The sequence below is a fragment of the Aethalodelphis obliquidens genome, unplaced genomic scaffold (genome assembly GCF_003676395.1).
Source record: "Aethalodelphis obliquidens isolate GAN/ISIS:26980383/991018 unplaced genomic scaffold, ASM367639v1 scaffold35, whole genome shotgun sequence".
NCBI classification, from domain to species: Eukaryota; Metazoa; Chordata; class Mammalia; order Artiodactyla; family Delphinidae; genus Aethalodelphis; species Aethalodelphis obliquidens.
Window position 1 is genome coordinate 2,167,030 of NW_020837979.1, and position 24,857 is coordinate 2,191,886.

The window sequence follows — 24,857 nt, forward strand, 5'->3', positions numbered from 1 at the left end:
GTGCAATTAATGTGTCACGAACTTGAACATTTCCAAGCTACGTACGGTAATGAAGAGTTGGTATTTACAACAGTGTAACTTCCTGTCGTGCGGGGCCCGAAGCAAGATTATATGGCTTACAATAAAGTTACCCAGAGCAAAATCTTTTGCCAGGCGCAGTGTGTGAAGTGGTGATGCAGCATTCAGGTTCTGAGGATGAATAACACTTTCCTGCGGGTGCCACTCATCACTCTGGCGGGCTGGGTGGGTGTCGACTGAAACGGCATCACACCTTTTATTTAAGAGAAAGTCTCAGTTGGAATTTCTTTCTCTTGGAATTCAGTGCTCTGCCTTTGATGCAGTGACACAGGCCCCGCACGTGGGCTAACGGCCTCGCAGGCAGCATGGGGTCACTTTTCTGGACAGAGCTCGGTGCCCTCCCATCATCATGGGTCCGGACCTGACAGTGGCCTGCCTTCTCCTCCGTAAATGGAGGGGTGCAGAGGCACACAGGCCCCTCGAGGCCGGAAATGACATCTTGGTCGCCCGTGTAGTTATCAACACCCGGGCAACTGGGGGCATCCTGGGAGACTTCAGCGAGTGTTTCTGAAAAGAAAGACAGTAAAGAGAGAGAGGATCGCTGCCATCAGAATAACACCCTTTTCCGGTAAACCTCTAAAAACGGTTCGCTACTCACTTGACCCAGAAAACCCCATAAAATTGTGCAGATCAAGAGGTTCAAATCTTCATGTTCACTTTAAGAACGCACGTGAAACTGCCCAGGCCGTTAAGGTAGGCACATCCAAAAAACCACCAAAATATCTGAAGGATGTCACCTGACAGAAGCAACGTGTGCCATTCCGTCGTTACGATGGTGGAGCTGGTAGGTGTGCCCAGGCCCAACGGTGGCCCAAAAAGAGTGCTGAATTCTTACTGCACTTGCTCAAAAACGCAGAAAGGAATGCTGAACCTAAGGGCTTGGATGTAGATTCTCGGGTCACTGACCACGTCCAGGTGAACAAAGCCCCCAAGATGTGGCGCAGGACTTCCAGAGCTCACGGTGGGCTCAACCCATACATGAGCTCTCCCTGCCACAGGGGACGAGCCTCACTGAAAAAGGGTAGATTGTCCCTAAAGCAGAAGAGGCGGCTGCACAGGAGAAAAAGGTATCCCAGAAGAAACTGAAGTGACAAAAGCGTATGGCCCAGGAATAAATGCCATAAGAAATAAATGCAAATAAAAGTAAAAAATAGATTAACACTCAGAGCCCCTAGCCTGGCAGTAGTCTGTAAACTCGTCTGGGAAAGAGCAGTTTACAGTTGGGAAGCACTGAGCCAATTTATGAGGTAGGGCATTGCATGCTTCTCTGTTTACAGTAACAGTTGTGACTTTCTGTCTTCAGTTTTCTAAGACAATGCAATATGATAAAATGATAAGCTCTGCAACAGAAAAATCTGGTAGAAATCAAGTCCCGTCTGTGCGGAGCATGCGTGAAGTCAGTTTCTTGACCTGAGCACTGGTCAGTGCGGGAAAGCCTTGATCATGGCTGAGACAGGCCTCTGGATGGACAGTCAGCTGGAGGCTTTGCTTAAGACGAATACCGCCCACCACCCCTTGTGACTTGTTTTGCCAGCTGCTTCTACTTTATGATACAAAAGCAAAAGCATTCTCGCAGATGTGCTTTTGAAAATAAAAATAGCAAACTGTGTTTAGAACAGTAAGAGCCTTCTACATCTTGTGATGGAGCGTCTTACCTGCCCCTCATGATAGCCACGGGCACACTAGACAGCCAGCGTTAAATTACCCAACCTTAAATTAACGGTTAGGAGAGTTCCACGTCTAGTAAGTAGCTCCTATTGGGATAATCTTCCCACAGGTTAGAACCACTCTGGACAGAATATTTTTAAAAATTTGAGAACACTGGAGCATGACCCACAGCAGGAGGACTCTGGAGGGGCGTGGGCCCTGGAAGAAGAGGACAACCGGTAGGTTTCCCATTCTTATGGCTTTTAGGTCAGGGCAGGCCCCACAGGGCAGCTACAGCTCTGTTAGAAAACCTGCAGCCTCACCAGCTTGAAGAACCAGAGGCCAGAGTTTGGGACCAACAGCCTCTGGAAAGTGAGATGGAAAATTCTAGAAAAGAGAGCCCCAAGTTATGTGTGTGAAATCCCTACAAATTGCTGGCTGAACCACCAGAATCCAAACAGCCCAGCCAAGCCTCAAAGAACTGACTTCTTTGAGGAGGAACTTCTGGATGGTGGTGTGCACCACCGTCAGCCCAGGTCAGCTGGGCTCAGCTGACCCTCTGCCCAGTGGAACAACCCTTTAGCTGGGGAAACTGTATACAAACTAAATAACGTAAAGTCTCTGAAAATGTTCCTAGCATACAGCACATGGAGAAACATTTATTCAGGAAACTCGACTGCATGTTAACGAGACCATTTGAGCCCCAGCTGATCCCACCCTACCCCCGCTCCCCAGTGTCACGTGACAGAAGCCCTGCTCCAGGTTAGTGCTGCCCGGAAGGGAAGGGCTCCTATGGTTGAGGGCTCTGCCCCAGGGGTGACAGGCTGAGAATTCCGGGGCCCCAACCTCTCATGCGGTGGAGGTTCCACATCCAGAGGGGCAGTCTGAGAAGACCAGGGGCTACCAGTCCCCCCACCCCGACACTTCCCCAGCACCTACCTGGGAGAAGGAGTGTTAACTCTAGGAGAAGCCAACACTGTCCAGCCCCAGGGGGGAGGCAGGCTCTGTGAACTGGCAGCTCTGTGAACCTCTGCAGGAGGGCACTATTTCGTACCAAGAATGGAGAAATCTGCCGGAGGGGACTGTCAAAAACAACAGAGACCTTGGTGGCGAGCAGTCAAGAGGGGGCTGGTGGCTCCATGATACGAACAGCAAAAAGCCAAACGGCAGGCAGGTCTGAAGTTTAGATGAAAGAACTGGGGAAAGAGCTGAGAAGAGCTGTCCTGGGCTCCCACTTAGGCCAGGAGACTGTGGGCATGGACTGGTCTGCACCCACCCACTCAAGAGCAGTCAGAGTGGGACGTGAACAGACTTGAAAGCATTCTCCAAGCCACACAAGCTCCTCAGCAAAGAGCAGAGGTCTTAACTAGCTCAAGGTGCTTACACAGATCCTCCAACCAAACACTGCTGAACGTGTGTTATAAACACGTTCAAAGAGGGACTTCCCTGATGGCGCAGTGGTTAAGAATCCGCCTGCTGATGCAGGGGACACAGGTTCGATCCCTGGTCCAGGAAGATCCCACATGCTGCAGAGTAACTAATCCTGTGTGCCACAACTACTGAGCCTGTGCTCTAGAGCCCACGAGCCACAACTACTGAGCCCTCGTGCCACAACTACGGAAGCCCACGTGCCTAGAGCCTGTGCTCCACAACAAGAGAAGCCACCACAATGAGAAGCCTGCGCACCGCAATGAAGAGTAGCCCCTGCTCGCCGCAACTGGAGAAAGCCCTTGCACAGCAATGAAGACCCATCACAGACAAAAAACCAAAAAAAAAAAAAAAAAAAAAACGAAAAAAACATGCTCAAAGAACTAAAGGAAACCACATTTACAGAATTGAAGGAATGTGCGTGAGAACAATCACTCATCAGACAGGGAATAACCAAAAAGGAATAAACATGATAGAAAAGAATCAAGTGGACGGCTTCCCTGGTGGCACAGTGGTTGAGAGTCTGCCTGCCGATGCAGGGGACACGGGTTCACGCCCCGGTCCGGGAAGATCCCACATGCCGCGGAGCGGCTGGGCCCGTAAGCCATGGCCGCTGAGCCTGCGCGTCCGGAGCCTGTGCTCCGTAACGGGAGAGGCCACAACAGTGAGAGGCCCGTGTACCGCAAAAAAAAAAAAAAAAGAATCAAGTGGAAATTCTGTAGTGGAAAAGTATATTAGCCAGAATGAAGAAATTCACTAGAGGGGTCAATAGTAGATTTGACTTGGGAGAAGATAAAAAATCAGTGAACTTCAAGATGGATCAACAAAGATTATGAAACTGAAAAACAGAGAATAAAGGAAAATGAACAGAGAAATGTGGACATCACTAAATGAAGCAACATATGCATAATGGGAATACCAGGGAGAAGAGAGAAAAGGGACAGAAAAAATGGTTAAGAATTAATGGCCAGAAACTTCCCCCCAGTTCAATTAAAAACATTCATCTAAAAATACACATCCAGGACTTCCCTGGTGGTCCAGTGGTTGGGACTCTGCACTTCCACTGCAGGGGGCACAGGTCTGATCCCTGGTTGGGGAACTAAGATCCGGCACGCTGTAAGATCCCTGGTTGGGGAACAGCCAAAAAAATAAAATAAAAACACATCCACAAAGCATGACAAACTCAAAGCAGGAAAAATGCAGAGAGATCCATCAGACACATCACAGTCTAAACGCTGAAAGCCAAAGATAAAAGGAAACATCTGGAAAGTGAACCAAAGCTTGAGCTGTCACACCCACCTCTGGTCCCACCACACACAAAACTTGCCTCTGCCTACCCCGCACCTACCCACCCACCCTCTATCAGTGGAATCACTGCAATGCACAGTATTTCTGACTGGCTCTAAAATAATACAGTTCTTTGATAATCCTTTACATTAAGCAAGACTTTTATCAAATTAGAAGAAACGTTCTGTGTATCGTTGGCCCACAGGCTAAATCCTGCCTACCACCTGTTTTCTTAAAAATTTATACTGGAACACAGCCATGGCCATTCATCTATGTACTGCATGGCCCACAAGGCCTAAAATTTTTACTATCTGACCCTTTACAGAAAGTTTGCCAACCTTGCTCTGTATCTTGATCTGGACAGTGTTTTTTTATATACATATATTCATAAATACATATATATGTAGATTCACTGAGCTGTATAAGACTTTTAAAAGTCATAGTATTTTATGATCTCTCAATCAAAATAAAAAAATTTTTAACGTGTTACACTTTTTAGTTTCTGTACTTAAGTCATGTTTTTTTTTTTTTTTTTTTCACATTACCCGGCCCTCTCACTTCTTTGGCCTCTCCCGTTGTGGGGCACAGGCTCCGGACGCGCAGGCTCAGCGGCCATGGCTCACGGGCCCAGCCGCTCCGCGGCACGTGGGATCTTCCCAGACCGGGGCACGAACCCGTGTCCCCTGCATCGGCAGGCGGACTCAACCACTGCGCCACCACGGAAGCTCTATTAGCCATATTTTTAAAATGAATATTTTAATTCAAATATGCTAAAACAAAAACTTAGATAATTTTACTAGATAAAAAAATGTTTAGGGCTATTATATATACTTATTGAACTAGTCTTATTTCAGTCTTCTGATTAAACTGAACGCTTGGTTAAGTCTGAACACAGTTAACAAAGAGCTTCCAATTGCTCTTAGAATCAAATCCGAAGTCCTTACACGGCCCATTTAAGTCCTGTGTAACCTGGCTCCTGGCCCCCTGCTTTGGGGTCATTTCATACTAGCGTCCCAAGTCTCTCACTGATCCTAGCCACACCAGCCTTTCTGCCGTGAAATCCTGTCCAGCCTCAGGGCTCCACTCTGCCCCTGGCTGGCATCTGAGTTATCCAGGGCCAGGAGCAAAGCACTCCAACACCTGGTGGCTTTGTACACCCCTCACTCTGCTCCCTCATGGCTCCGAGTCAGCTGCCTGGGCTGCTCTCACCTGGCAGCAAGTGGGGAAGGGTGACGAGCGGTCCCAGGTCTGGGGGTTAGTGCTGGCTGCTGGCTGGGACACGTTTCTCCCACAGCCTTTTCCCACGGCTGCTGCAGGGCTCCACGAGTGAGAAGCACCAGTTTGATCAACACAAACTACCAGGCCAGGCCACACCCAGCAGGGGACACGGACTCCGCCTTCGACGGGAGAAGCAACAAAGACCATGCAGCCCTTTAAAACCCACCGCCAACAGGAAGCTCTTCCGGAAAGCTTTCCAAAACCGCCTTCCCTAAAGCATCATCTCTTCTCAGAGGCCCTCCCTAACCACTCCTCGCCCTCCCCCCATCCCTCAACTGTTTCATGACTGATTTTCTTCCTGTCATTCACTGAGCAGGAACTTGCTAACGCACGTCTTTAACTCTCCTGCCTCAGTAGGGAAGACAACCGAGTTCAGCGCCACAGCACAGAGCACGTGAGCCAGCAAAGGGCACTTTAGTAAAAAACGATCTAAATGGAAATGAGATTTTTTCGTCTCTTCTGTCCAGACAAAAAATGAAAGATCTACTTTTAAGTTCAAGGTATTAAAGTTACCTGAGGCTTTTCCAAGTTAATTAGTTAATTTAGAGCTTCAGTCTCCAACTTTAAGATACCAGTAAAAAACATTAACCTTTTCAAGATCACTCCCAACACAAATAACCCCCCGACCGAATCTCTGGTCAGTGCCCCCCTGGTAGGAAAGCTTCCACAGGACAGGTCCGGGGGACTGTGTCTCCATCCCACGAAGTGCAGTGGCCGCCAGCGAGTCAGCCGCGCAGGAGGCCTCCCGTACGGCAGGCTGCCCTGGCGACCCAGCACCTCCCGCAGGCCCAAGACGTGGCTGGACTATTGGCACCAGGGCTGAGCCCAACTGACCTGGGCACAGAAGGCTGTACTATAAAGAATAAACAACACTTTTTGACATAGTTTAGTGAAACGGAAAGAGATCAAATCACTACAGAGTGTGTTTCCATTTTATTTTTTTGTGAATGAGAAACCTACTCAATAATTTTATTCCTTTTATTTAAATAAGGATAAGGCTCCTTAAAAGACTTTTTACATACAAAAATGTACATTACAAGGTTAACCCTTCTGTACCGAATTACAAAACCTGCACAGGCATTTAATGGAAAGAGCACAACACTTACAAACGCCGTGACCGTTCTGGAGCCTCAGAACTACTGAGGTCCCACAGCAGTAAACAAAGGAAGCTCTTACATACATATGATTTAATCCACTGGCAGTTTCACTTAATGTAAGTTTTTAACAGGTTGTTGCTATTAAATGAGTCTCTAGATCAGTTTTAGCATCACCTCTCAAAACTTAAGTTAACCAGAACACTCTTTCAAACAATAACTGCAATCATGAAGAATTTTAATACTAGCAGAAATACCACAGCCTCCCAGCAGTAGTTGAGCCAGCCTTGCAGAGTGCCTGGCAGCCGCCCTGGTAAACCACCCCGCCTCCAGAGCCGCTGCGGCAATTCAGCGCCCGGCGCCGCAGGGCCTTGAGACTCGCAGACCCCCGCAGCAGCGTCTGCGGTCCTCAAGAAGCACGGCGCTCGCCTGGCCCCGGCCCCAGCGATAAGCGGGCCGAGCAACACAACTTGTAAACCTAAGCCTGGAGCTCAGGGTCTGCAGGCTGACGGAGAAGGAGCAGAGAAAGTGAGCTGTGGGGGAGGGGAGAGTAAGAGAAAGGAAAACAGAGAACAAAGGGGGGGGGGGGGAGAACGGGACCAGCTGCTACGGGCAGGAAGTGGACACATGCCTATTCCCTGGGAGCCACCTGACTCGACCGACTGCCCTTCGCTGACCCCAGGAAGGGCTCCAAGCCGCCAGATGAGCCCACGCTAGGGAGCGAGGGGGGGTCCGGGTGTGCGCCGTTCACACCAAGGCCGTGGAAGCTCTAAAGCCCACAGAGCACCACCTCGATCCCTACCGTGGCCCACGGAGCTGTGTCCGCGCACCGCGAGGAGGCCTAGCGCTCGGATGTCAGTGTACGTGACACACGGCACGGGGCTGAGGCTTGTCCACTTTTCAAACTCAAAGTAGCTCAATAATATGCTGCTATACGAGCACTGATTCTGGATGCCCTAATATAAACTTCAATTTGAAGCAACAATGTTACGCAGTTGAGCTGCTATTGCCAGCTACCCTGTAAGCTAAACACACGGATGGATCTCGGCGGGTGAGTGAGAACAGCCCCGCGGCGTAAAGCTGCCGCAGGGCCAACCCTTAACTGAGAGACGGGTGGGGGCAGAGACAGCAGAATGCACGATATGCTCTGTCGTTCTACCCCGAAGTCTGCACTTCTAAAAGCTCCCTTAACACACAGCTGTGTATAGGGTTATGGCGGTCCTTCAACAATATTCCAAAGATCAGCCCTGCAGACAACCAAACATTTAACAATGTAGCGTAACATGAACAACTCATGCCACACTCAGTGTCTTTCATTTTCGTCTTACCGGTATGGATTTATAGTCTGGATAAAGGCAGAAAGGCTAAAAACTGTAGGGTTAAAGTTTTAGTACAGTACTTACCTGCAAGGCTGAATTAATTTTTTGTAAGGCTATTCAACAGCTGAACTAAAATGCTTGTTTTAACATATCAAAAAAGGAATGGATTGCTCTAAAAAGTGTTGAAAGGCAAACCCCATTCGGAGATCAGTCGTACGAGGGAAGAGTATAAAGTACCCTTGGCCTTGGTTAGAAATACACAGCAGCAAGTGGACACCAGAACTCGTGAACCTGACTTCTGCTACACAACTGGAGTGACACCACTTAACACCAACGAAACCTCAGCAGTGCCTCCGCGGGTGCCGGGCCCTGCCCCCACGCTGCTCTCTCGTGACCTCCGACTCAGCAAACCCCCTTCTGCAGACTGCACACGCGCTGAGTTCCCCTCACTGCCAGGCTTCCTGGATTCTCAGGTTCTAGAATTCTACCCACCCTTCCTATCCTGTAAGCTTTCTGCCATCAGGTACCACCTCTAAAGTGATTACTTCCCCTGAAGAGTTTGAAGTCGGCCTCATTTGGAAAAGATTAAGCTCCCAGGAGAGAGTGATACAGGAGCTGAGAGGGAGGTCAGAGCCACCGCGAGAAGAGGGGCAGGGCTGCCACATGACAGGAGCGTCCAAGGGCTGGGCCGGTCTACTCACAAGAAGTCAATTCACAATTAGAGGGAAGGAGCGATAGCAAGCACTGGTTCCCCTTCTGATTTTTAGGGAAAGAGGCAACATGAGCACTTACAGAACAGCCATTTTATCTGTATATTCTGGACAGCTTTCCACGGGGAACCTTGAGGAGGAGTCTGGCAGAATTCACTAGAATATTGCAATGAATTGTTATTTTCTTTTGCTTGGGAAAAGAAATGAAAATTGTGAACTTCTAAAATATCCGAGTTTAAAAAACCTCAAATTTCCCCAAAGACCAAAAGAGACTAATGCGAATAATTCCTAAAATTCATCAAATGCTTTATACCAGACTTGCAGCTAATTGAGTAGGGCCAATATAAATGATTTATACTAAATCATTTGTTTAAAAAGATTGTTTCCTAATTGGAGCATGAAAGGCAAGATTTCTTCCCCCCAAAGGAAGGAAAAGGAGGGAAAAAGGAAAGGAAAGGACTTTATTTTTTTGAACCTAATTTAAACCTCTTAAGAAAATTCCACAATAATCAGGATCTCTGTAAATACTGTCAGTAAATGTGAACTTGTTTGAAAAACTACAGTTACAGTTATATTTACGTTTTTGGAAACTTTCCTTCACGGCCACGTAACATGCTGTATCTTCCTCTTTGCTTCTGGGGGCTTCAGGTTATTCTGAAAAGACATGAGAAGAAGTCAGTTTACACTTGCAGAAATGTCAGAGAATACCCAAAAGGCACATTTTAAACCACCAAGCTTGACCACTGAGGCAGAAATGGTGGGGCACTGCTGCCACCTGGTGGGGAAGGTGAGGAAATAAGGCAAGCCCCGGGCTCCCGTTTTGCCAGCTGTGGTTCTCAGATGTTTACCCTGCAGACTCACCCACGGTAAAGTTGACCAACTAACCAACATGCCCAGGCCTGGGCCCTATCGCAGAACCGACTCAGTCAGCAGCCACGGGAGGGGGCTGGGACGAGGCTCCGGCTCTGGCCAGGTTTTCTGGAAGCCCCTCGAGGTGACCTCAGGCACATGCGGAGTTGAGAACCACTGACTGCTCCCAACCTGCTTCCTCCCTGCCGAGCCCATCTCCTCCCAACCTCACAATCTAAGACTTTAATACAAGATTTAAAAGAGAAAAAAATCACACCTCTGAAACAGTAAAAGCTTTCTGGATAGAAAAATGCTTTCCAAGAGACTGGGGAAAAACTCCTCGAAGCTCACTCTTATCCCAATATTCACGGTCTGGACTGCTTGTCCCGCTCACCCCACAGGAGTGACGGGGTGAGGGCAGAGGCAGCACGGTGCCGTCAGGAGTGCGTCCGCTGAGGCCACACAGACCTGGATTCAAACTGCAGGCTGGCCACTTACTGACTCTGGAACCTGGACAAGGTCATTTAGATTATTTAAGCTTCTTTGCCCTCATCTGTGAAAGGGGAAAAGCTATTGCACCTCCTTCACAGGGTTGCTGGAAGGAGTCAGTGAAGAACTAACACGAGAACTTTGGGCGGTTCAGATACAGAGCAGCTTTCTTTCTCCAGGGTCTGCTATTTTAGGTTTTTTTTTAAAATTAATTAATTAATTTAATTTTTGGCTGCGTTGAGTCTTTGTTGCTGTGCGCGGGCTTTCCCTAGATGCGGCAAGCGGGGGCTACTCTTCGTTGCAGTGCGCAGGCTTCTCATTGTGGTGGCTTCTCTTGTTGCGGAGCACGGGCTCTAGGCACATGGGCTTCAGTAGTTAATGCTCGCAGGCTCTAGAGCGCAGGCTCAGTAGTTGTGGCACATGGGCTTAGTTGCTCCGCAGCATGTGGGATCTTCCCGGACCAGGGCTTGAACCCGTGTCCCCTGCATTGGCAGGCGGATTCTTAACCACTGCGCCACCAGGGAAGCCCCAGGTCTGCTATTTTAGAAGGTCTGAACCACTCAGAGTTTTGCTCCCTTTGACACACAACTTGAAGATGATAATAAAGCCAAAGTATACTTACAGGAATGCTATGGATGGAATGTTTGTGTCCCCTCAGAATTGTGCTGAAACCTAATCCCCCATGTGATGGTACCTGGAGGCGGGGCCTTTGGGAGGCGGGGCCTTTGGGAGGCGCGGCCTTTGGGAGGCGCGGCCTTTGGGAGGCGCGGCCTTTGGGAGGCGCTTATGTCATGAGGGTGGAGCCTCATGAAGGGGTTTAGTGCCCCCATAAGGGACCCCAGGGAGCTCCCCTGCCCCTTCTGCCATGTGAGGACACAGTGAAAAGCAGCTGACTCTGAACCAGGAAGTGGGCCCTACCAGACACTGAATCTGCCAGCACCTTGATTTTGGACTTCCAGCCTCCAGAACTGTAGGAAATAAGTGTTTATTGTTTGAGCCACCAGTCAATGGTATTTTTTGTTATACCAGCCTGAATGAACTAAAATAAGGAATAAAAGCTATAAAACTGCTGGATGTTTAAAAGTGAAATCACTTTTCTGAGAAGACTATGGGAAGATCAAATATATATAGATATGTAAAATCTCATAATTAAACTCAAAATAAACCACGGTAACTACAGCAATCTGCCGTACGAAATCCAGGCATCCAAATGCTAAGTCTACTAGAGCGCAACAGAGGAGACTCCAGCCTTCTAAAGACAGGCACGTGTGAGGGGTGGAGGAGGCAAGGGGTAACTCCTAGAGATGCTGGTGTGATTTCAAGGTAAGTGCAAAACAGACTTAAGGTCAAGCTCTAAAATGCTACTTAATAAATGTGCGACCCTGGGCAACTGAGTTAATGTTCTAAGCCTTGCTAACAAAGGACTATTTCTCTCTTTTAGTTCCAAGATAGTTAAAGGATCTAAGTGAGGAAAATCTAGGAAAACGGCCTAAGAGACATTCTCTTTACACATTTTAAGCAGAAATAAACTGAGTGCACTTTAAGAAACATTAGCTTATCATCATGGAGTCCAGGACTCAAACACACGAGGAATGAGGTGCACAAGTGAGCCGGATCACTGCCGGGCTGGAGAACGATTACACGTCCTGTCCACACTCACCGCGGCCTCGGCCTCGGCCTCCTCCCTGGGAGCGGCGCGCTTTAACTTCACCGGAGTACTGCCTACAGGCGACAGAGGCGGCGACTTCACAGGGCCGGAAGGACTTTTCCTATGCGTTAAGTCATGGTTCTGTTTAGTGTCATTATTACTGTGTTCCATTCTATTGTTCGTAGGCAAATTGGAAGACAAAATTAGGGGTGAAACACCTGAAGAGGAATCTGACAATTTTTGAAAGGCATTACTGGTAGCACCGGCCTGAGGCCGGGACTTGAGTCGGTCATTGTCTCCGTTCTCCGTCTTCTTCACTTTTATGCTTGTACTTGTTGAACTCCCGTCAAACACGATGAGGGGTCTTTTCCGAAACCCGTCTGCATTGCTACTCCTGAAATCGGAGAGATGTGTCATGAAAAATACCCTCTGGACAGCAAACCAGTTCCCTGGGACTCAAAGGTAAAACAATGACCGAAAAAGATTTATTGATAAGACTAATCTATTCTAAGTAGGACTACTGGAAATAGGACTACAAGAAATGCAGTTTTCTATGATTAGTTTAAGTGAAATGATAATTTTCCAGTGCTTTTAAGTTTAAAATATTTATTGACAAAAATTTAAAGTTACCTTTCATGTGTACATAGTTATTTTTAAAGCATCAATCCACCAACTAACCCCAAAACTTAAAACAGGATTTCCTAGTAACAAAAAAATTTTTTTTTTAATTTTTAAAAATCACCATCCTATTGATAGGGTTATCTTACCCATGTATCAATGATTATTTAGAAAGGAAACAGATTATAAAACTATACTAAACTACCATAATGGCAGTCTACAAACAACGGGACAGGACATCCTACTCCATTCATTAAAGGTCTTTAAAGCCACGGCATCTTCTAAACTAACTGTAACATTTGTATAATTTTAAGTTTATAACTTGGCAGGTCTTCACATTTAGCTTCCGAAAACCTAACTTCCACTCTTAATCATAAAGATGAATAATAAAAGCATTCATTTGTTCATTATTAATTATACCTCAAATGAAACATAGATCTGTTTATTTAAAATAAACATGGTAAAAGAACTTGAGTCATCAGGAAGAGCACTTCAGCTCTGCTGCTCAGGGGCCAGCAGCTTCAGCACCATCTCGGAGCTCAAAAGAAACGCAGCACCTGGGCTGTGACCTGCACCGATGCAGAATCTGCATTTTACCCAGATCCTAGGTGACTGGCCAGACTCACCAATTCTTAGGTCACCAGTGAACACCATTTGGTAGAAGATGAAAAACAAGCTCAATGTCCACCCACTGCCACCTCAGAGGGGAACAGACAGCAGGACTGAGGGCAGGACACTCCGGCTGGGGAGAGGCCGGCCTAAGACTCAGGAGCACGCTGAAGTTGGAGAAGCGCTGCAGCGAGAGCCGGGCCTGCGTGGTGTGCCCTGGGGGACACCGGAGCCCCTCTGGAGCTCAGCTCCTCCGGGAAAAGCATCAGCAATTCAAAAAGGCCTGATGGTCTCTTAGATCCTTCCAGCTTTAATGCTCTGATTTGAGAGTCAAACTGTGATGTTTACAAACAGTCAAAGACCCTTTCCAAAATGATATAGAGGAATTAAGAGGGATTACCATAGGAAGTAAAACATAATAATATTGAAAGGTTTGCTTACGACCATGTGCCTGAATGTGCAGGTCAAGTAGAAAATACTTTCTTAACAAGAGTCAGCAAAAATAAATTAAAGGTATACACGGCATAATTCACAGGTTTACAACAGTTAACACTAATACACGGCCTGTAACCACGGAGTTAAAGTGATGCTCACCCTGAACTGAATGTGCTCCTGACCAACAGTGACACTGCACACACATCTGTTCTCCAAAAGACTATACGCAGATGAGCACACGTTACGTTCTTCAACTATTCTCAGACTTGGGGAACGATCTCCCTATCAGTCATGAATTTTTCTTTGTACCTAGAGATTAAAGCCACTAACTCAGAGCCCGCACTCTCCTCACCCAGCCCTCTCACTCCATCTTCCCCCACTTTCTCGAGTGCACTGCCTGTGACAGTAAGGCTCTGAAAAGAAATTCAGCAATTAATCAATAGCACCCACTTGTGATAAACAGACACAAGAAAAGAAATAATTAGCCCATTTAGGGATCTTAGGATACTTGGTCCTCACTAACCAGCTACACTGATTAGTTAAATGTAACTTTCTTTATAAAAGGAAATTCATTTGCTTGTGGTTTTATGAAAAATTTTCTGGAATTTAAAACTTTAAAATAGTATACCTGAAGCTACACGACCATCTCTTCATTTCTATTTTATTCGAAGACCTCAGAGTCTTATCTGACTCCACTTTTTTGACAATTCAACAAATCTTATTGGCTCTGCCTCCAAAACACATCCAGACCCCAACCGCTTCTTACCAAGTCCACTACTTCAGTCAAAGTCACTGCCATCTGCTGCTAGGATTACAGCACAACCCCTTAAGTGGTTTCCCTATTCCCCTCCCCCAACCTTAAATCATTTCTCAGTACAGCAGCCAAAGTAAACCTCTTAAAATGTACATCAGATGGTGTCATCACTCTGCTCAAAATTCTCCGATGGCTCTCATCTCAGAGCAGAGCCAAGGTTCTTACGACTGACCACCTCCTGCACTCACCCCTGTGCACCTCCTTCCCTGCTCTGCCCTTGATTCTCCCTGCCCAGCCTGATGGCCTCTGGGCTGTTCCTGGCACATCGTGTGGACACACTCCTGACCAGGTTCTCAGGTTCGGCCTGGGACGCTGGCTTGCCCTCCACTTTCTACAGGTCTCTCTACTGAAATGTCACTTCTCAGTGAAGTTGTTCCTGGCCACTTTAGGTAAATTGTCATCCCTTTCCCTGTTTCACTTCTCCCTTAGCATTTACCACAATGTAGCATACCTTGTATTTTACTTAACTTTTTTATTGTGTTTCTCCCAATTAAAATATGAGCAAGGAATTCTGTCAGTTTTATTCAGGCTACAGCACAGTACCTGGTACTCAATAAACAGTCGCTGAGTCAATATTGTTTACCTAAGTTTATCTGGGGAAAAAAGAAAAGCAAAATTGTTTAGTCATATAAGATAAGACGGTAACCAGAACGACGGAAAAGTACCTTTTCGTCTCATTTTTTATCTCATGTTGGTCTCTCTTCTTTTCCATCACCTTCCCCCATCTATTCTTTGGCAAATCTCTCTGAGGCAGTGGTATTGCATGCTGAACATAAAGATCGGTCAGACTGTCTTTGTTTACTCTCATGTCATTTTCAACAGTTATGTTCTTCTGTAAAAAAGGAAACAAAAGTAATTTCAAAACAACATCTCTCATTTTAATAACTAACCAACTGCCCACCTAACAGGGTAAAACACGACTGCTTAAATTACAAGTATAAAACCATTTTCACGTTTAGACATATGCCTAACATTCTATATGATACTGCAAGAAACAGTATTACAGAGACACTAAGCTCTTCAAAGTTTTGGTTCAGCTTCATCTTAAAGACAGCGGTCATATGTCCTCAGTGCGACAAGGACAGCTGTCCACACTGCTCAGCCCACACAGGAGGCATAAAGACCATTTCCAGTAGCAGCATCTTAATCTATGAACAAAACTGAAAATGAGGGACTTTCTGGGGAGATCAGACAAAAGAAAACAAACAATGATAACAATTACTACATCCTGTCAAAAAGTTATCTAGAGTGTTACTATCATGATCAGATTAGCGGGCTGGAGGTCTCACCCTGTATATTATTCCCCATGTTTCCCTAATAGTGCTTCTTAAACTGAAGTTCACCACCCAGACTTCAATGGCTCTGCGGATGGAAGCTGCATTCCCCTTACTGATGATGGTCCTGATAACAGCACACACTAGAACAAGCGGCCCCTCATGTCTGTACCAGTCCTTTCAATGGCTCCCAGTCATCGTCCAACTATCCCTCTCTGCATCACCTCACTTTCCGATTCATTCTCAACAGAAAACAGACACATAGGAGCAGTTACGGATAGAGTTGGATTTAGGAAGGAAAATAAGGATGGAAAGGAGATTGTGGGCTCAACAATTCAGAAAGGCGTGGAAACGTTCGTGCTTAGAACTGACAAAACAAATCCAATCTGCCCTCTGATAAATTGATCCCCTTTCCTTTTGTTCTTCAAAATTTTAAAGCACAAATTTTACTTCTTTTATCTCTCATACTGGACCATTCTTTATTATCAAGTGTCACCTGTACTCACTCAGAAGAACGAGGAAACGCTAGGGCTTCTCTTGGACAACATTCCTACAGAATCCATAAACACCTTAGTTAGGGAAGCACTGCCCCAGGACAGTGATTCTCAAACTGTGGTCTCTGGACCAGCAGCAAGAACTCGTTAAAAATGGCAACTTCCAGGCCACACCCCAAACTACTGAATCTGAAACTCTGGATATGAAGCCCAGCAGTCTGTGCTTTCACAAGCTCCGGGGTGACTGTGACCTACCTAAAAAGTTTGAGAACCACAGGTAAGAAAGGTAACTGACATCCCTAAAATAATCTACTTAGCAGGGGAGCTTGAGGAAACCAGAGCAACAGTACCGAGGGAGGAAAAAAACACAAGGAAAACAACAAAACATGCTACTTAAACCCCTTCAAAAGCTTTCGGTAATTCTCTACCACTTTGAACAAAACTCATCACTTCTTTGGTCTTATTTCTCTTCTGCTATCAGAGGCCACACCAGCTGAAAAAGAGCAAACGCTGCACTGAGAGCCAGTTCGCCTGTCTGCACCATCTACCAACGGGGTGACCTCACAGAAGTGATGCCACTTCTCTGGGACTCAGTTTCCCCATCTTTGAACGCAGTGAGAGTGGAGAACAGTCGATTTCTCCGATGCCCTCCAGCCCTGGCAGTCGGGGACCGCCAGCCGTCTTTTCCGTTCTTCTACGACCTACCCCAGCCCCTCTCTTCGGAGGCTCTTGCTTACATCCAGGCCGCGGGGGTCGCCTGGACTCCCCTTTCCGAGTCACCAGGACCCAAAAACGTAAGTCCTAACTCCCGGGAGTTCCTGATATTCTGAGGACGTCTCTCTCCCGGACAGGGTAGTGAGGAGACCCGGCCGGCCCGAGCGGGGCGGAGAGAAGCTCGACCTGGCGGCAGGCGTGCCGGCGTGCCGGCGGCGGGTGTGTCCGGCGCCGCCGAGGACTCCCCGGGGCGAGCTCAAGTCCCAGCGCCTCCCCCAAGCAGGCCCGCCCGCCCCGGCGCGCCGCACCTGCTCCAAGGTGAGAAGAAGGAACTCCTGGGACAGCAGCTCCGGGTGCAGCAACAACTCCGAATCGGGGCAGCTGCGACCGCCCACATCCCCCGCCATCATCGTCGCCAGGAGACCCCGGCCGGCTACCCACAAGGCCCCGCGAGGAAGCGTCCCGGAAGTGACGTCCCGTCCGGCGCGGCGGCCTCGGGTGTGCCGTCACTCTGGGTGTGCCGTCACTCTGGCTGCGCCGCTCGTCCCGTTCCGCCTCTCAGGGTCGGCTGGGGCGCCGAATGGGGTCTCGCCGGGGAATACCCCTGGGGGCGAAAGAAGTGAAAGGTCTTTCTGCCGAGGAAACGATTGGCGTTTCCAGTCTGGCGGGAAGAGAGGGAAAGGCGAAGTTCACGGAGCGGCCCACCATTGGCGCCCGGTCGCGCCTCCTGTGACGTCAGGGGCAGAGACCAATGGGAGCCCCAGGATGGCCTCGCGGGAAGACGGCGCGGGTGAGACGTTATCCCAAGTATGGCGTGGGGAGCGTCTCGGGTTTCTTTTATTAACCGTTTTATTGTTTCTTAATCTTCCTTCAATATGGTGTAAGGCCAGAGGGTTTAATTACCTGAAACCCCACCGCCTGGCACATAGTAGGCACTCAAGTATTTATTCCCTGAAATAATACTCGGAATGAAACTGCTCAAACATGAAAATAACGTCTGAGAAGCGCCGGGGACACGGCCGCACTTTTGTTTAGCTTCCGCAGCTGTGAAATGGGAATGATAACGCCACCTCACAGTGTTGTGAAGTTGGAGCCAAAGCAGGGAAAGTCCCTTGCCTGTTACCTCTATCTACCCGGACATTTGTTGTAGCCTGTTGACTGTCATCAGGGGAGAGAGGTGGCAGGACGGTGGTGTAGGTGGGGGGAAAAGAATTTAAGAGTCTGAAAATGGGGTTACCGGTTCTTGCTGTGTTCTTTCTCCCTGTGGTTTTCAGGACTTAACCTGAAGGCTCAAGCTCTTCATCAGCAAAAATGTTTTATGGCAGGTGAGATCTGTGCGCTTTTTCTCTGCCGATATTTTCCAGTTTAAAGCTAAAAGCACTTCCCTGCTTAAAACTAAAGCCATTAAGATAACTCATGGTACCTCTGAAACAAACATCTCAGGATAGAGAGAGCGTCCCTTGGGCAGAAGAAAAAAATCAAGAGTCAGAGAGGAGGGAGTAGAATTCGGTTCTAACACCCCTCCCTGCTCCAGGGAAGGAGAGACTATGTCTTTGGTAACGCCTGCCCCGGCTCCATCCTGGGCAGAGGCTTAAAGAGTGGAGCGTACGAGAACATGTGGTCTGCTGTGTTTTAATCAGAGTTTCTGATGTAGGAAATAGGGCAGGGAGAATTTGCGTTTCTAACAAGTTCTAAGGTTATGTTTCAAACGTGTCCAGGCAGAAAGACCACCTCACAGAGACTCCTGTCACATCGAAATAAGGAAGCTACAGGTATCCCGACCTTCAAGCCAGGCATTTACCGTGATTGGAAGGGCCAGGCCTGTCAGCACCAAAACCAAAAGACTGCAAACCAAACCCCAGAGTGGCCCAAGAGCATGTCAGAATCTGTGTGGGGACCAGGGATGCGAGGACCTGACCTCTCCCGCTTCTCCTCACCCCTGATACTTCACAAATTCCCTAACCAGACACAGTCCTGAGGAAGGAGGCCGGCCTCCGCTGATAAGATTATTGTCACTGCAGCCGAGTGGGGGCTTAAAGTAGAAATAAAGCTCAGTTACAGAAAAAATTCCATTTGTTGCATATTTAAGTTTGTAGACTGAAGTTTATTCCTGCTACAGTATTATCTGTGAGTTTTATATAGTAACCATAAATGCTTAAGTTTTATTATGAGAATTTTCCCTTCACTCAAAGATCATGAGGTTTTCATTAACATTTTTATTTGGTGCCTGTAGTCGACAAGAACAAAGCTGAGGGAAACGAACAAATACTGCCCTGCCTGGCATCATCACCTCACTGGGCTATGAGCTCCTCTGGGGCAGGGTACATATGTGTCCTTGGAATCTCCGCCCAGTCCCTGGCACGCACAGCGCTTGTACTTAAGTACTCAGTAAGTGTCTACTGAATGAATGAATCGTGAACACGATATAAACTGAGAACCTGGGGTGTTGATTCCTCTTGTTGGCAGTGTAATATTTAAGAGACTTACGAATATTTTATCAGATGTATTGTCAACTATATCTGAGCATCCATAAAATGCTTCAAAGTGAATAGAACAAAAAAACAGTTCATGTTTTGGACCCGTGTTTTTAGCTGTTTAGAGCCACAGTTCTGCTATGTGTAAGTGAGGATGTTAAGTTTTGGGAGTAGATAACAACTATTAAAGTATTCGGTTGTACCTATTCAACGCTTAATCTATTAGACCATTTTTTTCAAACTCTATAAAATACTCTAACGTGTGTAGTATGAGCCCAAGGGATATTTAGTAAATATAATAAATGAAGTTAATAATTCCTTTGAAAATATGACTTTGATAATTCATAAATATGACCAATCAAAACAACATGAGAAATATTGAATTAGCCTGATGCAGATCTTTGCACATTTATGGAATAGTTACTTACATACCGCCGCCGGACATATGTGAAATAGACTTCTCAGAAAGTTCAGGAAGAACAAATGTTTCTAGATGGAATAATGAGCACATGTGGAGTTTGCCATTTTAAGAATCTTATGGCAAATCCTTTGAAAAAGGAAATAATTATTTCTGAATTACCTCCTTTACTCCCCTTTTTCGTTAACACGTTTGCACTCCTAGATTGTTTAAAGCAGAACACAAATATTCCATAAACCATTCAACCAACAAAACTTAATTTTATGTATAAAAAAATTTATGGTGTTATTGAGTTCTGGGTTCTTATCCTTGCTCTTTTCTTCCATGGAGTTTGGGAGAAGCCTTTCACTTCTCTTTGCGTCTGCGAATTCGCGTGTACAATGCAGAAATCAGCAGTGGCTACTTCATAAGGATATGGCGAGGCTTAGATGAGATCACTGCAGTGAGCCCCTTAGCCCAATGTCCAGCTGGCAGTCAGTAGGTGTCACCTCTGCACCTAATCTCATGGCAGGCCATGGTAGAGCGCTGAAATGAAAAAGCGCAGAGTGGATTCAAGCTCCCGCTGGGCCAGTGATGAGCTGATGACCAGTCACATATTCTCCACAGGCCTGGGCAAAATGAGGAGACGGCTGTATTTACTCTGGTGTTCTCCAGCTCCCTGGCTGCACTAGACTCGGGGGTCCATTCATCGCCACTTGTCCTTGAAGCACACATAGCTGTGCACTCTGGGAAACCCCTTCCCCACCTGGGCTGGGCCAGTGACACTGGATCTATTGGGTCAGGGCTTGAAGCACTGTCTGGGGCTGGGGCACATGTGTGGCCATGAACTCAGAAGGGAAGGGCGTAAAAGGCCATAGAAGATTAATTCCTGATGGTTCTTTATTTCCTTCATTTAACTTTTTTTTGGGGGGGGGTGTCATTTGTTTTTCTCCATTTGAAGCAGAGGACCACAGAGTAGAATCTGGTATGACTCCTGGTTCTGGAGGACGGTTTTATTCTGTAATCCCCAGGGGCTGGAGGAAAGCTGAGGTCACAGGGGACCTCTAAAGTCAGGGAAAATCATTGAGAAAATTGGGCTTTTTATAATTTATGCTGATAATTGAGCACTGACAGCTCTGGAGGGAGTTTTCTACGTTTTTCATCGTGAAACTGGATTTTGACTATATATTGAAGAGAGGCGCATGGATTGTTCGTAACCTAGGAGTCTTCACTGTGGCTTGACCCAAAGGAATAGCTATTGATGGGCTTTCCTTAAGGAGTGGGTATACTAGCCCCAGGACTCCCTGCTTCAGTACGGACACCTTGGAATACACTGCCCCTGGGGCTCGCGGCTAGCGGTGGGCCGGAGGCGGGCGGCTCATGCCCAGCACTACATTTCAGTTCCAGGGGGGCCACCAGCAGCCGTCCACTCCTACAGCCCGACTTCGTCAGGTGGCAGCGCCGTCCAGCCCTTCCCAGGAGTGATGGATGGGTGGATGGATTTATTCATTCCTTCGGCAGGTGCACTGCCCAGCGCCGTCGCGGTACTAGAAGCAGGACGGCGAGCGAGTCCGGCAGGCCGCGGGGGAGGAGAAAGCGCGGCCCCGACAGCGGCAGCCTCGCCGCGTTACCGACCCCGCCCTGCACCCGGTAGGCTCCGCTCGAGCGCCCGCGGGGATCGGCGCGTCTACCCCCGGACCCCTGAGGCAGGCGCGCCGGGAACCCTGCAGACCCCCGGCACCTGAGGCCGGAGGGGCGCTCCCCTCCCCGTAGCCCGGCCCGGGGCGGGGTCTGCAGGCGACGCGGGGCAGCAGGCCGGACGGGGCCTGGTGCTCCCGCCCTCGGCCGTCCACGTGACGGGAAGCGGCGGGGCCGGGCTGGAGCCGGGGCCGGGGCCGGGGCCCAGGAGCGCGCAGCCCGGGGCGCGGGGCCCGGAGCAGCCGGAGCGCGGGCCGGTGAGCGCGGGGCGGGCAGGGAGCGCGGGGAGGGTGGGGCTGGGGTCGGCAGGGGCTGGTGGGCGGCGGCCTGCGGGCAGGTGCGCGGACAGGTGCGCGCAGGCAGGTGCGCGGGTGGCGGGCGCGCGGCGCCGGGAGGGGGCGGCTGTGCGGCTGCGCGCTTTCGGGGCAGGGAAGACCTGAGACTTGGTCCGGCTTTGGGTGGGCTTTCGCTGTTCTGGAGGGAGGAGCCCGGCGGGACGACACCCCGTGCCCCTCGCCCGTCTCCCCTCCACCCGTGCGTGCGATGGTTTTGTCGCTGTGCTTGACGTTTCCTGGAGCTCGTGGGATTTGAGGGTGCAGATTCCGGGCCACATTCGGGCCTGTTTGGCCTGTACTGGGAGACGGGGCAGGGGTGCGATGGGAGGAGGGGAGATCTCGCCCCTGTTCTCCCCTGGGATGTACGGGTGGAAGGAAGTTGAGTTCTCCGCTTCTCGCCTCCTGTGTTTTAAGGGGTGGCTTTCAAGACACAAGCTCCCGCCTGCAGTTGCCCGCACCTGCCATTGCTTCCGCCACGGGCTGCTGGGTGACCATCACCCCCCAGGCCCTACCTGGCCGCTGGAAATGGGGGTTCACACAGCGCCTCTTAATGCACACGGACTGTACTGGGTGTTGGGGTCCCAACCTGTCGGATCAGGGTTCCATCCTTGAGGAAGCGCTTGGGGAGGGCAGGCAGCCGCGGGGACAGTGGTGGCAGGTGAAGACCCGGGGAGAATGTGTGAGGAGGGTCCGCTGCGGTGTGAGCTGGCAGACCCTGGCCCAGAGCTCACGGCTGGAGGCGCCCCCCGAGCCCACTACCCCTCCTCTGGCCGCGCTTCTCTGTTGGTCAGCCGGAAACTCCAGCCCTATGGTCGGATAGGAAGGAACATCTGGCCAGCTGCTTCCTTTTACTTTTCCTTCCATTTCTGACAGCCACACAGCCTCAGTGGTCACTGAAGCGGCCTCTTTGGCGTGTGGCCCTAGAGTCCACCTACCGCTAGCCTTCGCAGGCCCCGTTCCTTTGTGAAAAGGGGCCGTGCTGCTCCATGGCGGTGGTGGGCGTGGAGCTGCAGGTTCAAACCCTGACGCTGCCACTTCCTAACTGGGAGCCCAGGGCATTCACTGGACGTTCTCAGCCTCACTTTCTTCAATCAAAATAGGGGGAATATGAGGAAAGATACATGCATTCCAGGAAGAAAATGTGCATTGGGCACAGAGCCTGGCACTTAGTAGGTGCTCGATGAATTATTGTTACTAAATAGAAACGAGGACGTGGGGTGGTAGCTGTCTCAGCTCTGAAGTCCGTGGTGTTGGCTCTGAGTAACCGTTAACCCAGTGAGGGCTGTCCTCTGGGGTGAGACTCCCCGGGGGCTCTGAACTCCAGTTTGCCGTGCACATTTTACAAAGACACGGGGGACAGGTGTGGTGCTAGCCCTCGCCTTCAGGTACGTCCTCTGCCTTTTCTCTTCCACTCAGACGGTGCACAGCAGTCCTTGGGTCCTACAGGTGGAGGCAAGTTGCCGTCCACTGCGGGCTCCCAGGACGCTCCAGCCTCTGCCTAACCGTCCAGCGACAGGGATTTTTGTCAGGAGCCTGTTCTTCCCTCAGGCAGCTCCAGTTGACAAGTTTTAAAAGCACAGAGCTCACTGTTTAAAAAACGTGAAATTTCCAGACCTGATTTGCAGCTAGCATTTCTGTTCATAAAAAAAAAGTAGTTATTATGGTTTATTCCTTCACGCTAATATTAAAATTTTGTGATCCTTTAAGAAAACTCGAGGAAATTTGACTTAACGAGTTAAGCATCTTCATCTTGGTCTCAGTTCTCATTAGAAATACATTAATCATTTGTGGTAGCCAGGTGTTTGTATACCGCCTGACAATTTGGCCTGTACTTTATAACTTATCTCCTCTGTGGCAAACCTGACCCATTTTTCTTTCTTAAACAATACTGTACCACAAAATGGACGTAGAAGTAACAAGTTAATTTGGGGCTACCCCGAATGAGCTGGAGTGCCCCATGCAGAAGGGCAGGAGTAGTCATTGAGCGTGTTGTGAAATCGTGCAGATGATTTGAGATCAAGATCTTTTGATAGTCAAGTAGCTGCTGTTGGGTAAATTAAAGATTCAGGAAAAATAACATGTGGAAGAGGACAATTGCCTAGCATCCAGTAGGCCCTCAGTGATTCTTATGATGGTTTGAAGGTCCAGTATTGAGGAAGACGTTACAAAGGAAATGCCTGGAGATCCACACTCCTCCTCTGCTCTTTTCCGCCTCCCCTGCCCCGCCCTTCCCAAATCCCTGCTTCAGTTATAACTGCTGATGTTGCTGTTCAGGACGCATATGATATATATACACAGAGACACGCGAATGCATATATGTGGTATGTGTATATATGTATGTGTACATACACTTGTGTGTGTATATTTACATATATACGTATTTAGATAATTCTGATTAGTATTGCCCAGGAAAAGGGTCCCAACTATGAATAGTTACATATAGGTATGTCCTGGGAAGCGATCAAGATGACAAGTTAGTTGTTGGGCCTTAGCTGTCTTTTTTTCTTCGCTTTAAGATACTCTTTCAGGTCATTTAAACAGGTTTATTGTGATGTAACTAGCCTTATAATATCTCTGTCACGTGAGTGCAAAAGAGAACATTAAATGGTCATCCAGTGGTGTCCTGGTTTTCAAAAGGGGGAAAAGTTGTCTTTGGTGCAGGTTGGCAAATGTGTTGTCGGTTCCTGGCGGATTTCAGGACCGGGTCACTGAGCAGCTGGCTGTGAGAGCTGAGAGAAGCACAGGGGCAGCATGGGCTGCAGTCCCTCAGAACAATTGACGCCACAGAAACGTGTGTCCCGTTTAGATAAGATTACCGGGCTAGCGGAGAAACGTGTCCGCGTGTCACTCTGTATCTGAGGTTGAGCAAGGCGGTGCTGACTGCACTCCATTTGGGAAGAAGCGTTTATTTGTGACACAGGTTGTTTAGGGGGCGTGGGGAGGGGGCGAGGCGTTTGGCCACAGAGAAACATTAGAAGGGAGGGTGAGGCGGGTCCTGGGGGCCCTCTTCTAGCCTCGGGATGGAAAGCGAGGACCTACTGCTGAGGGTCCCCCGGGGAGGGCCTCACACCATGGTGCCCCCTGTGTCTGGGGTTGTCTGAGTTCTCTTCAGGGATCCGAAGTCACACTCGCCCCCTTTGGCCAACGCAGTAGGAAGAACGTGGCCTT

At 48.7% G+C, this 24,857-nt stretch overlaps 2 protein-coding genes across 6 annotated transcripts in view; one reads left to right on the forward strand and one right to left on the reverse strand.

Annotated features, from left to right (window-relative positions):
- Window positions 1-38: 38 nt before the first annotated feature.
- Window positions 39-17,302, reverse strand: TSLIG2 (tRNA splicing ligase complex subunit 2). Of its 4 annotated transcripts, none has more exons than XM_027128705.1 (5): window positions 17,094-17,302; window positions 14,969-15,135; window positions 11,840-12,221; window positions 9,421-9,495; window positions 39-271 (listed from the first exon to the last, which is right to left on the reverse strand). In XM_027128705.1, the coding sequence occupies exons 1-4, from the start codon at window positions 17,193-17,195 to the stop codon at window positions 9,439-9,441; spliced, it is 708 nt and encodes a 235-aa protein (XP_026984506.1). In that variant the 5' UTR covers window positions 17,196-17,302; the 3' UTR covers window positions 39-271; window positions 9,421-9,438. The 4 variants fall into 4 exon arrangements, with proteins under 4 accessions (XP_026984506.1, XP_026984505.1, XP_026984504.1 ...); XM_027128704.1 differs by having other exon boundaries at window positions 39-585; XM_027128703.1 differs by lacking the exon at window positions 39-271 and having other exon boundaries at window positions 9,175-9,495.
- Window positions 17,303-17,462: 160 nt separating this feature from the next.
- The window catches only part of TGFBRAP1 (transforming growth factor beta receptor associated protein 1), a 45,755-nt gene continuing 38,360 nt past the window's right edge, over window positions 17,463-24,857 (forward strand). Inside the window, exon 1 of one of the 2 annotated variants that reach the window (XM_027128696.1) lies at window positions 17,463-17,575. The gene's annotated coding sequence lies outside the window, so the exon portion shown is untranslated. Of the gene's footprint in view, window positions 17,576-21,321; window positions 21,612-24,857 lie in introns of those variants that run through there. The other variant, XM_027128697.1, reaches the window with a different exon arrangement.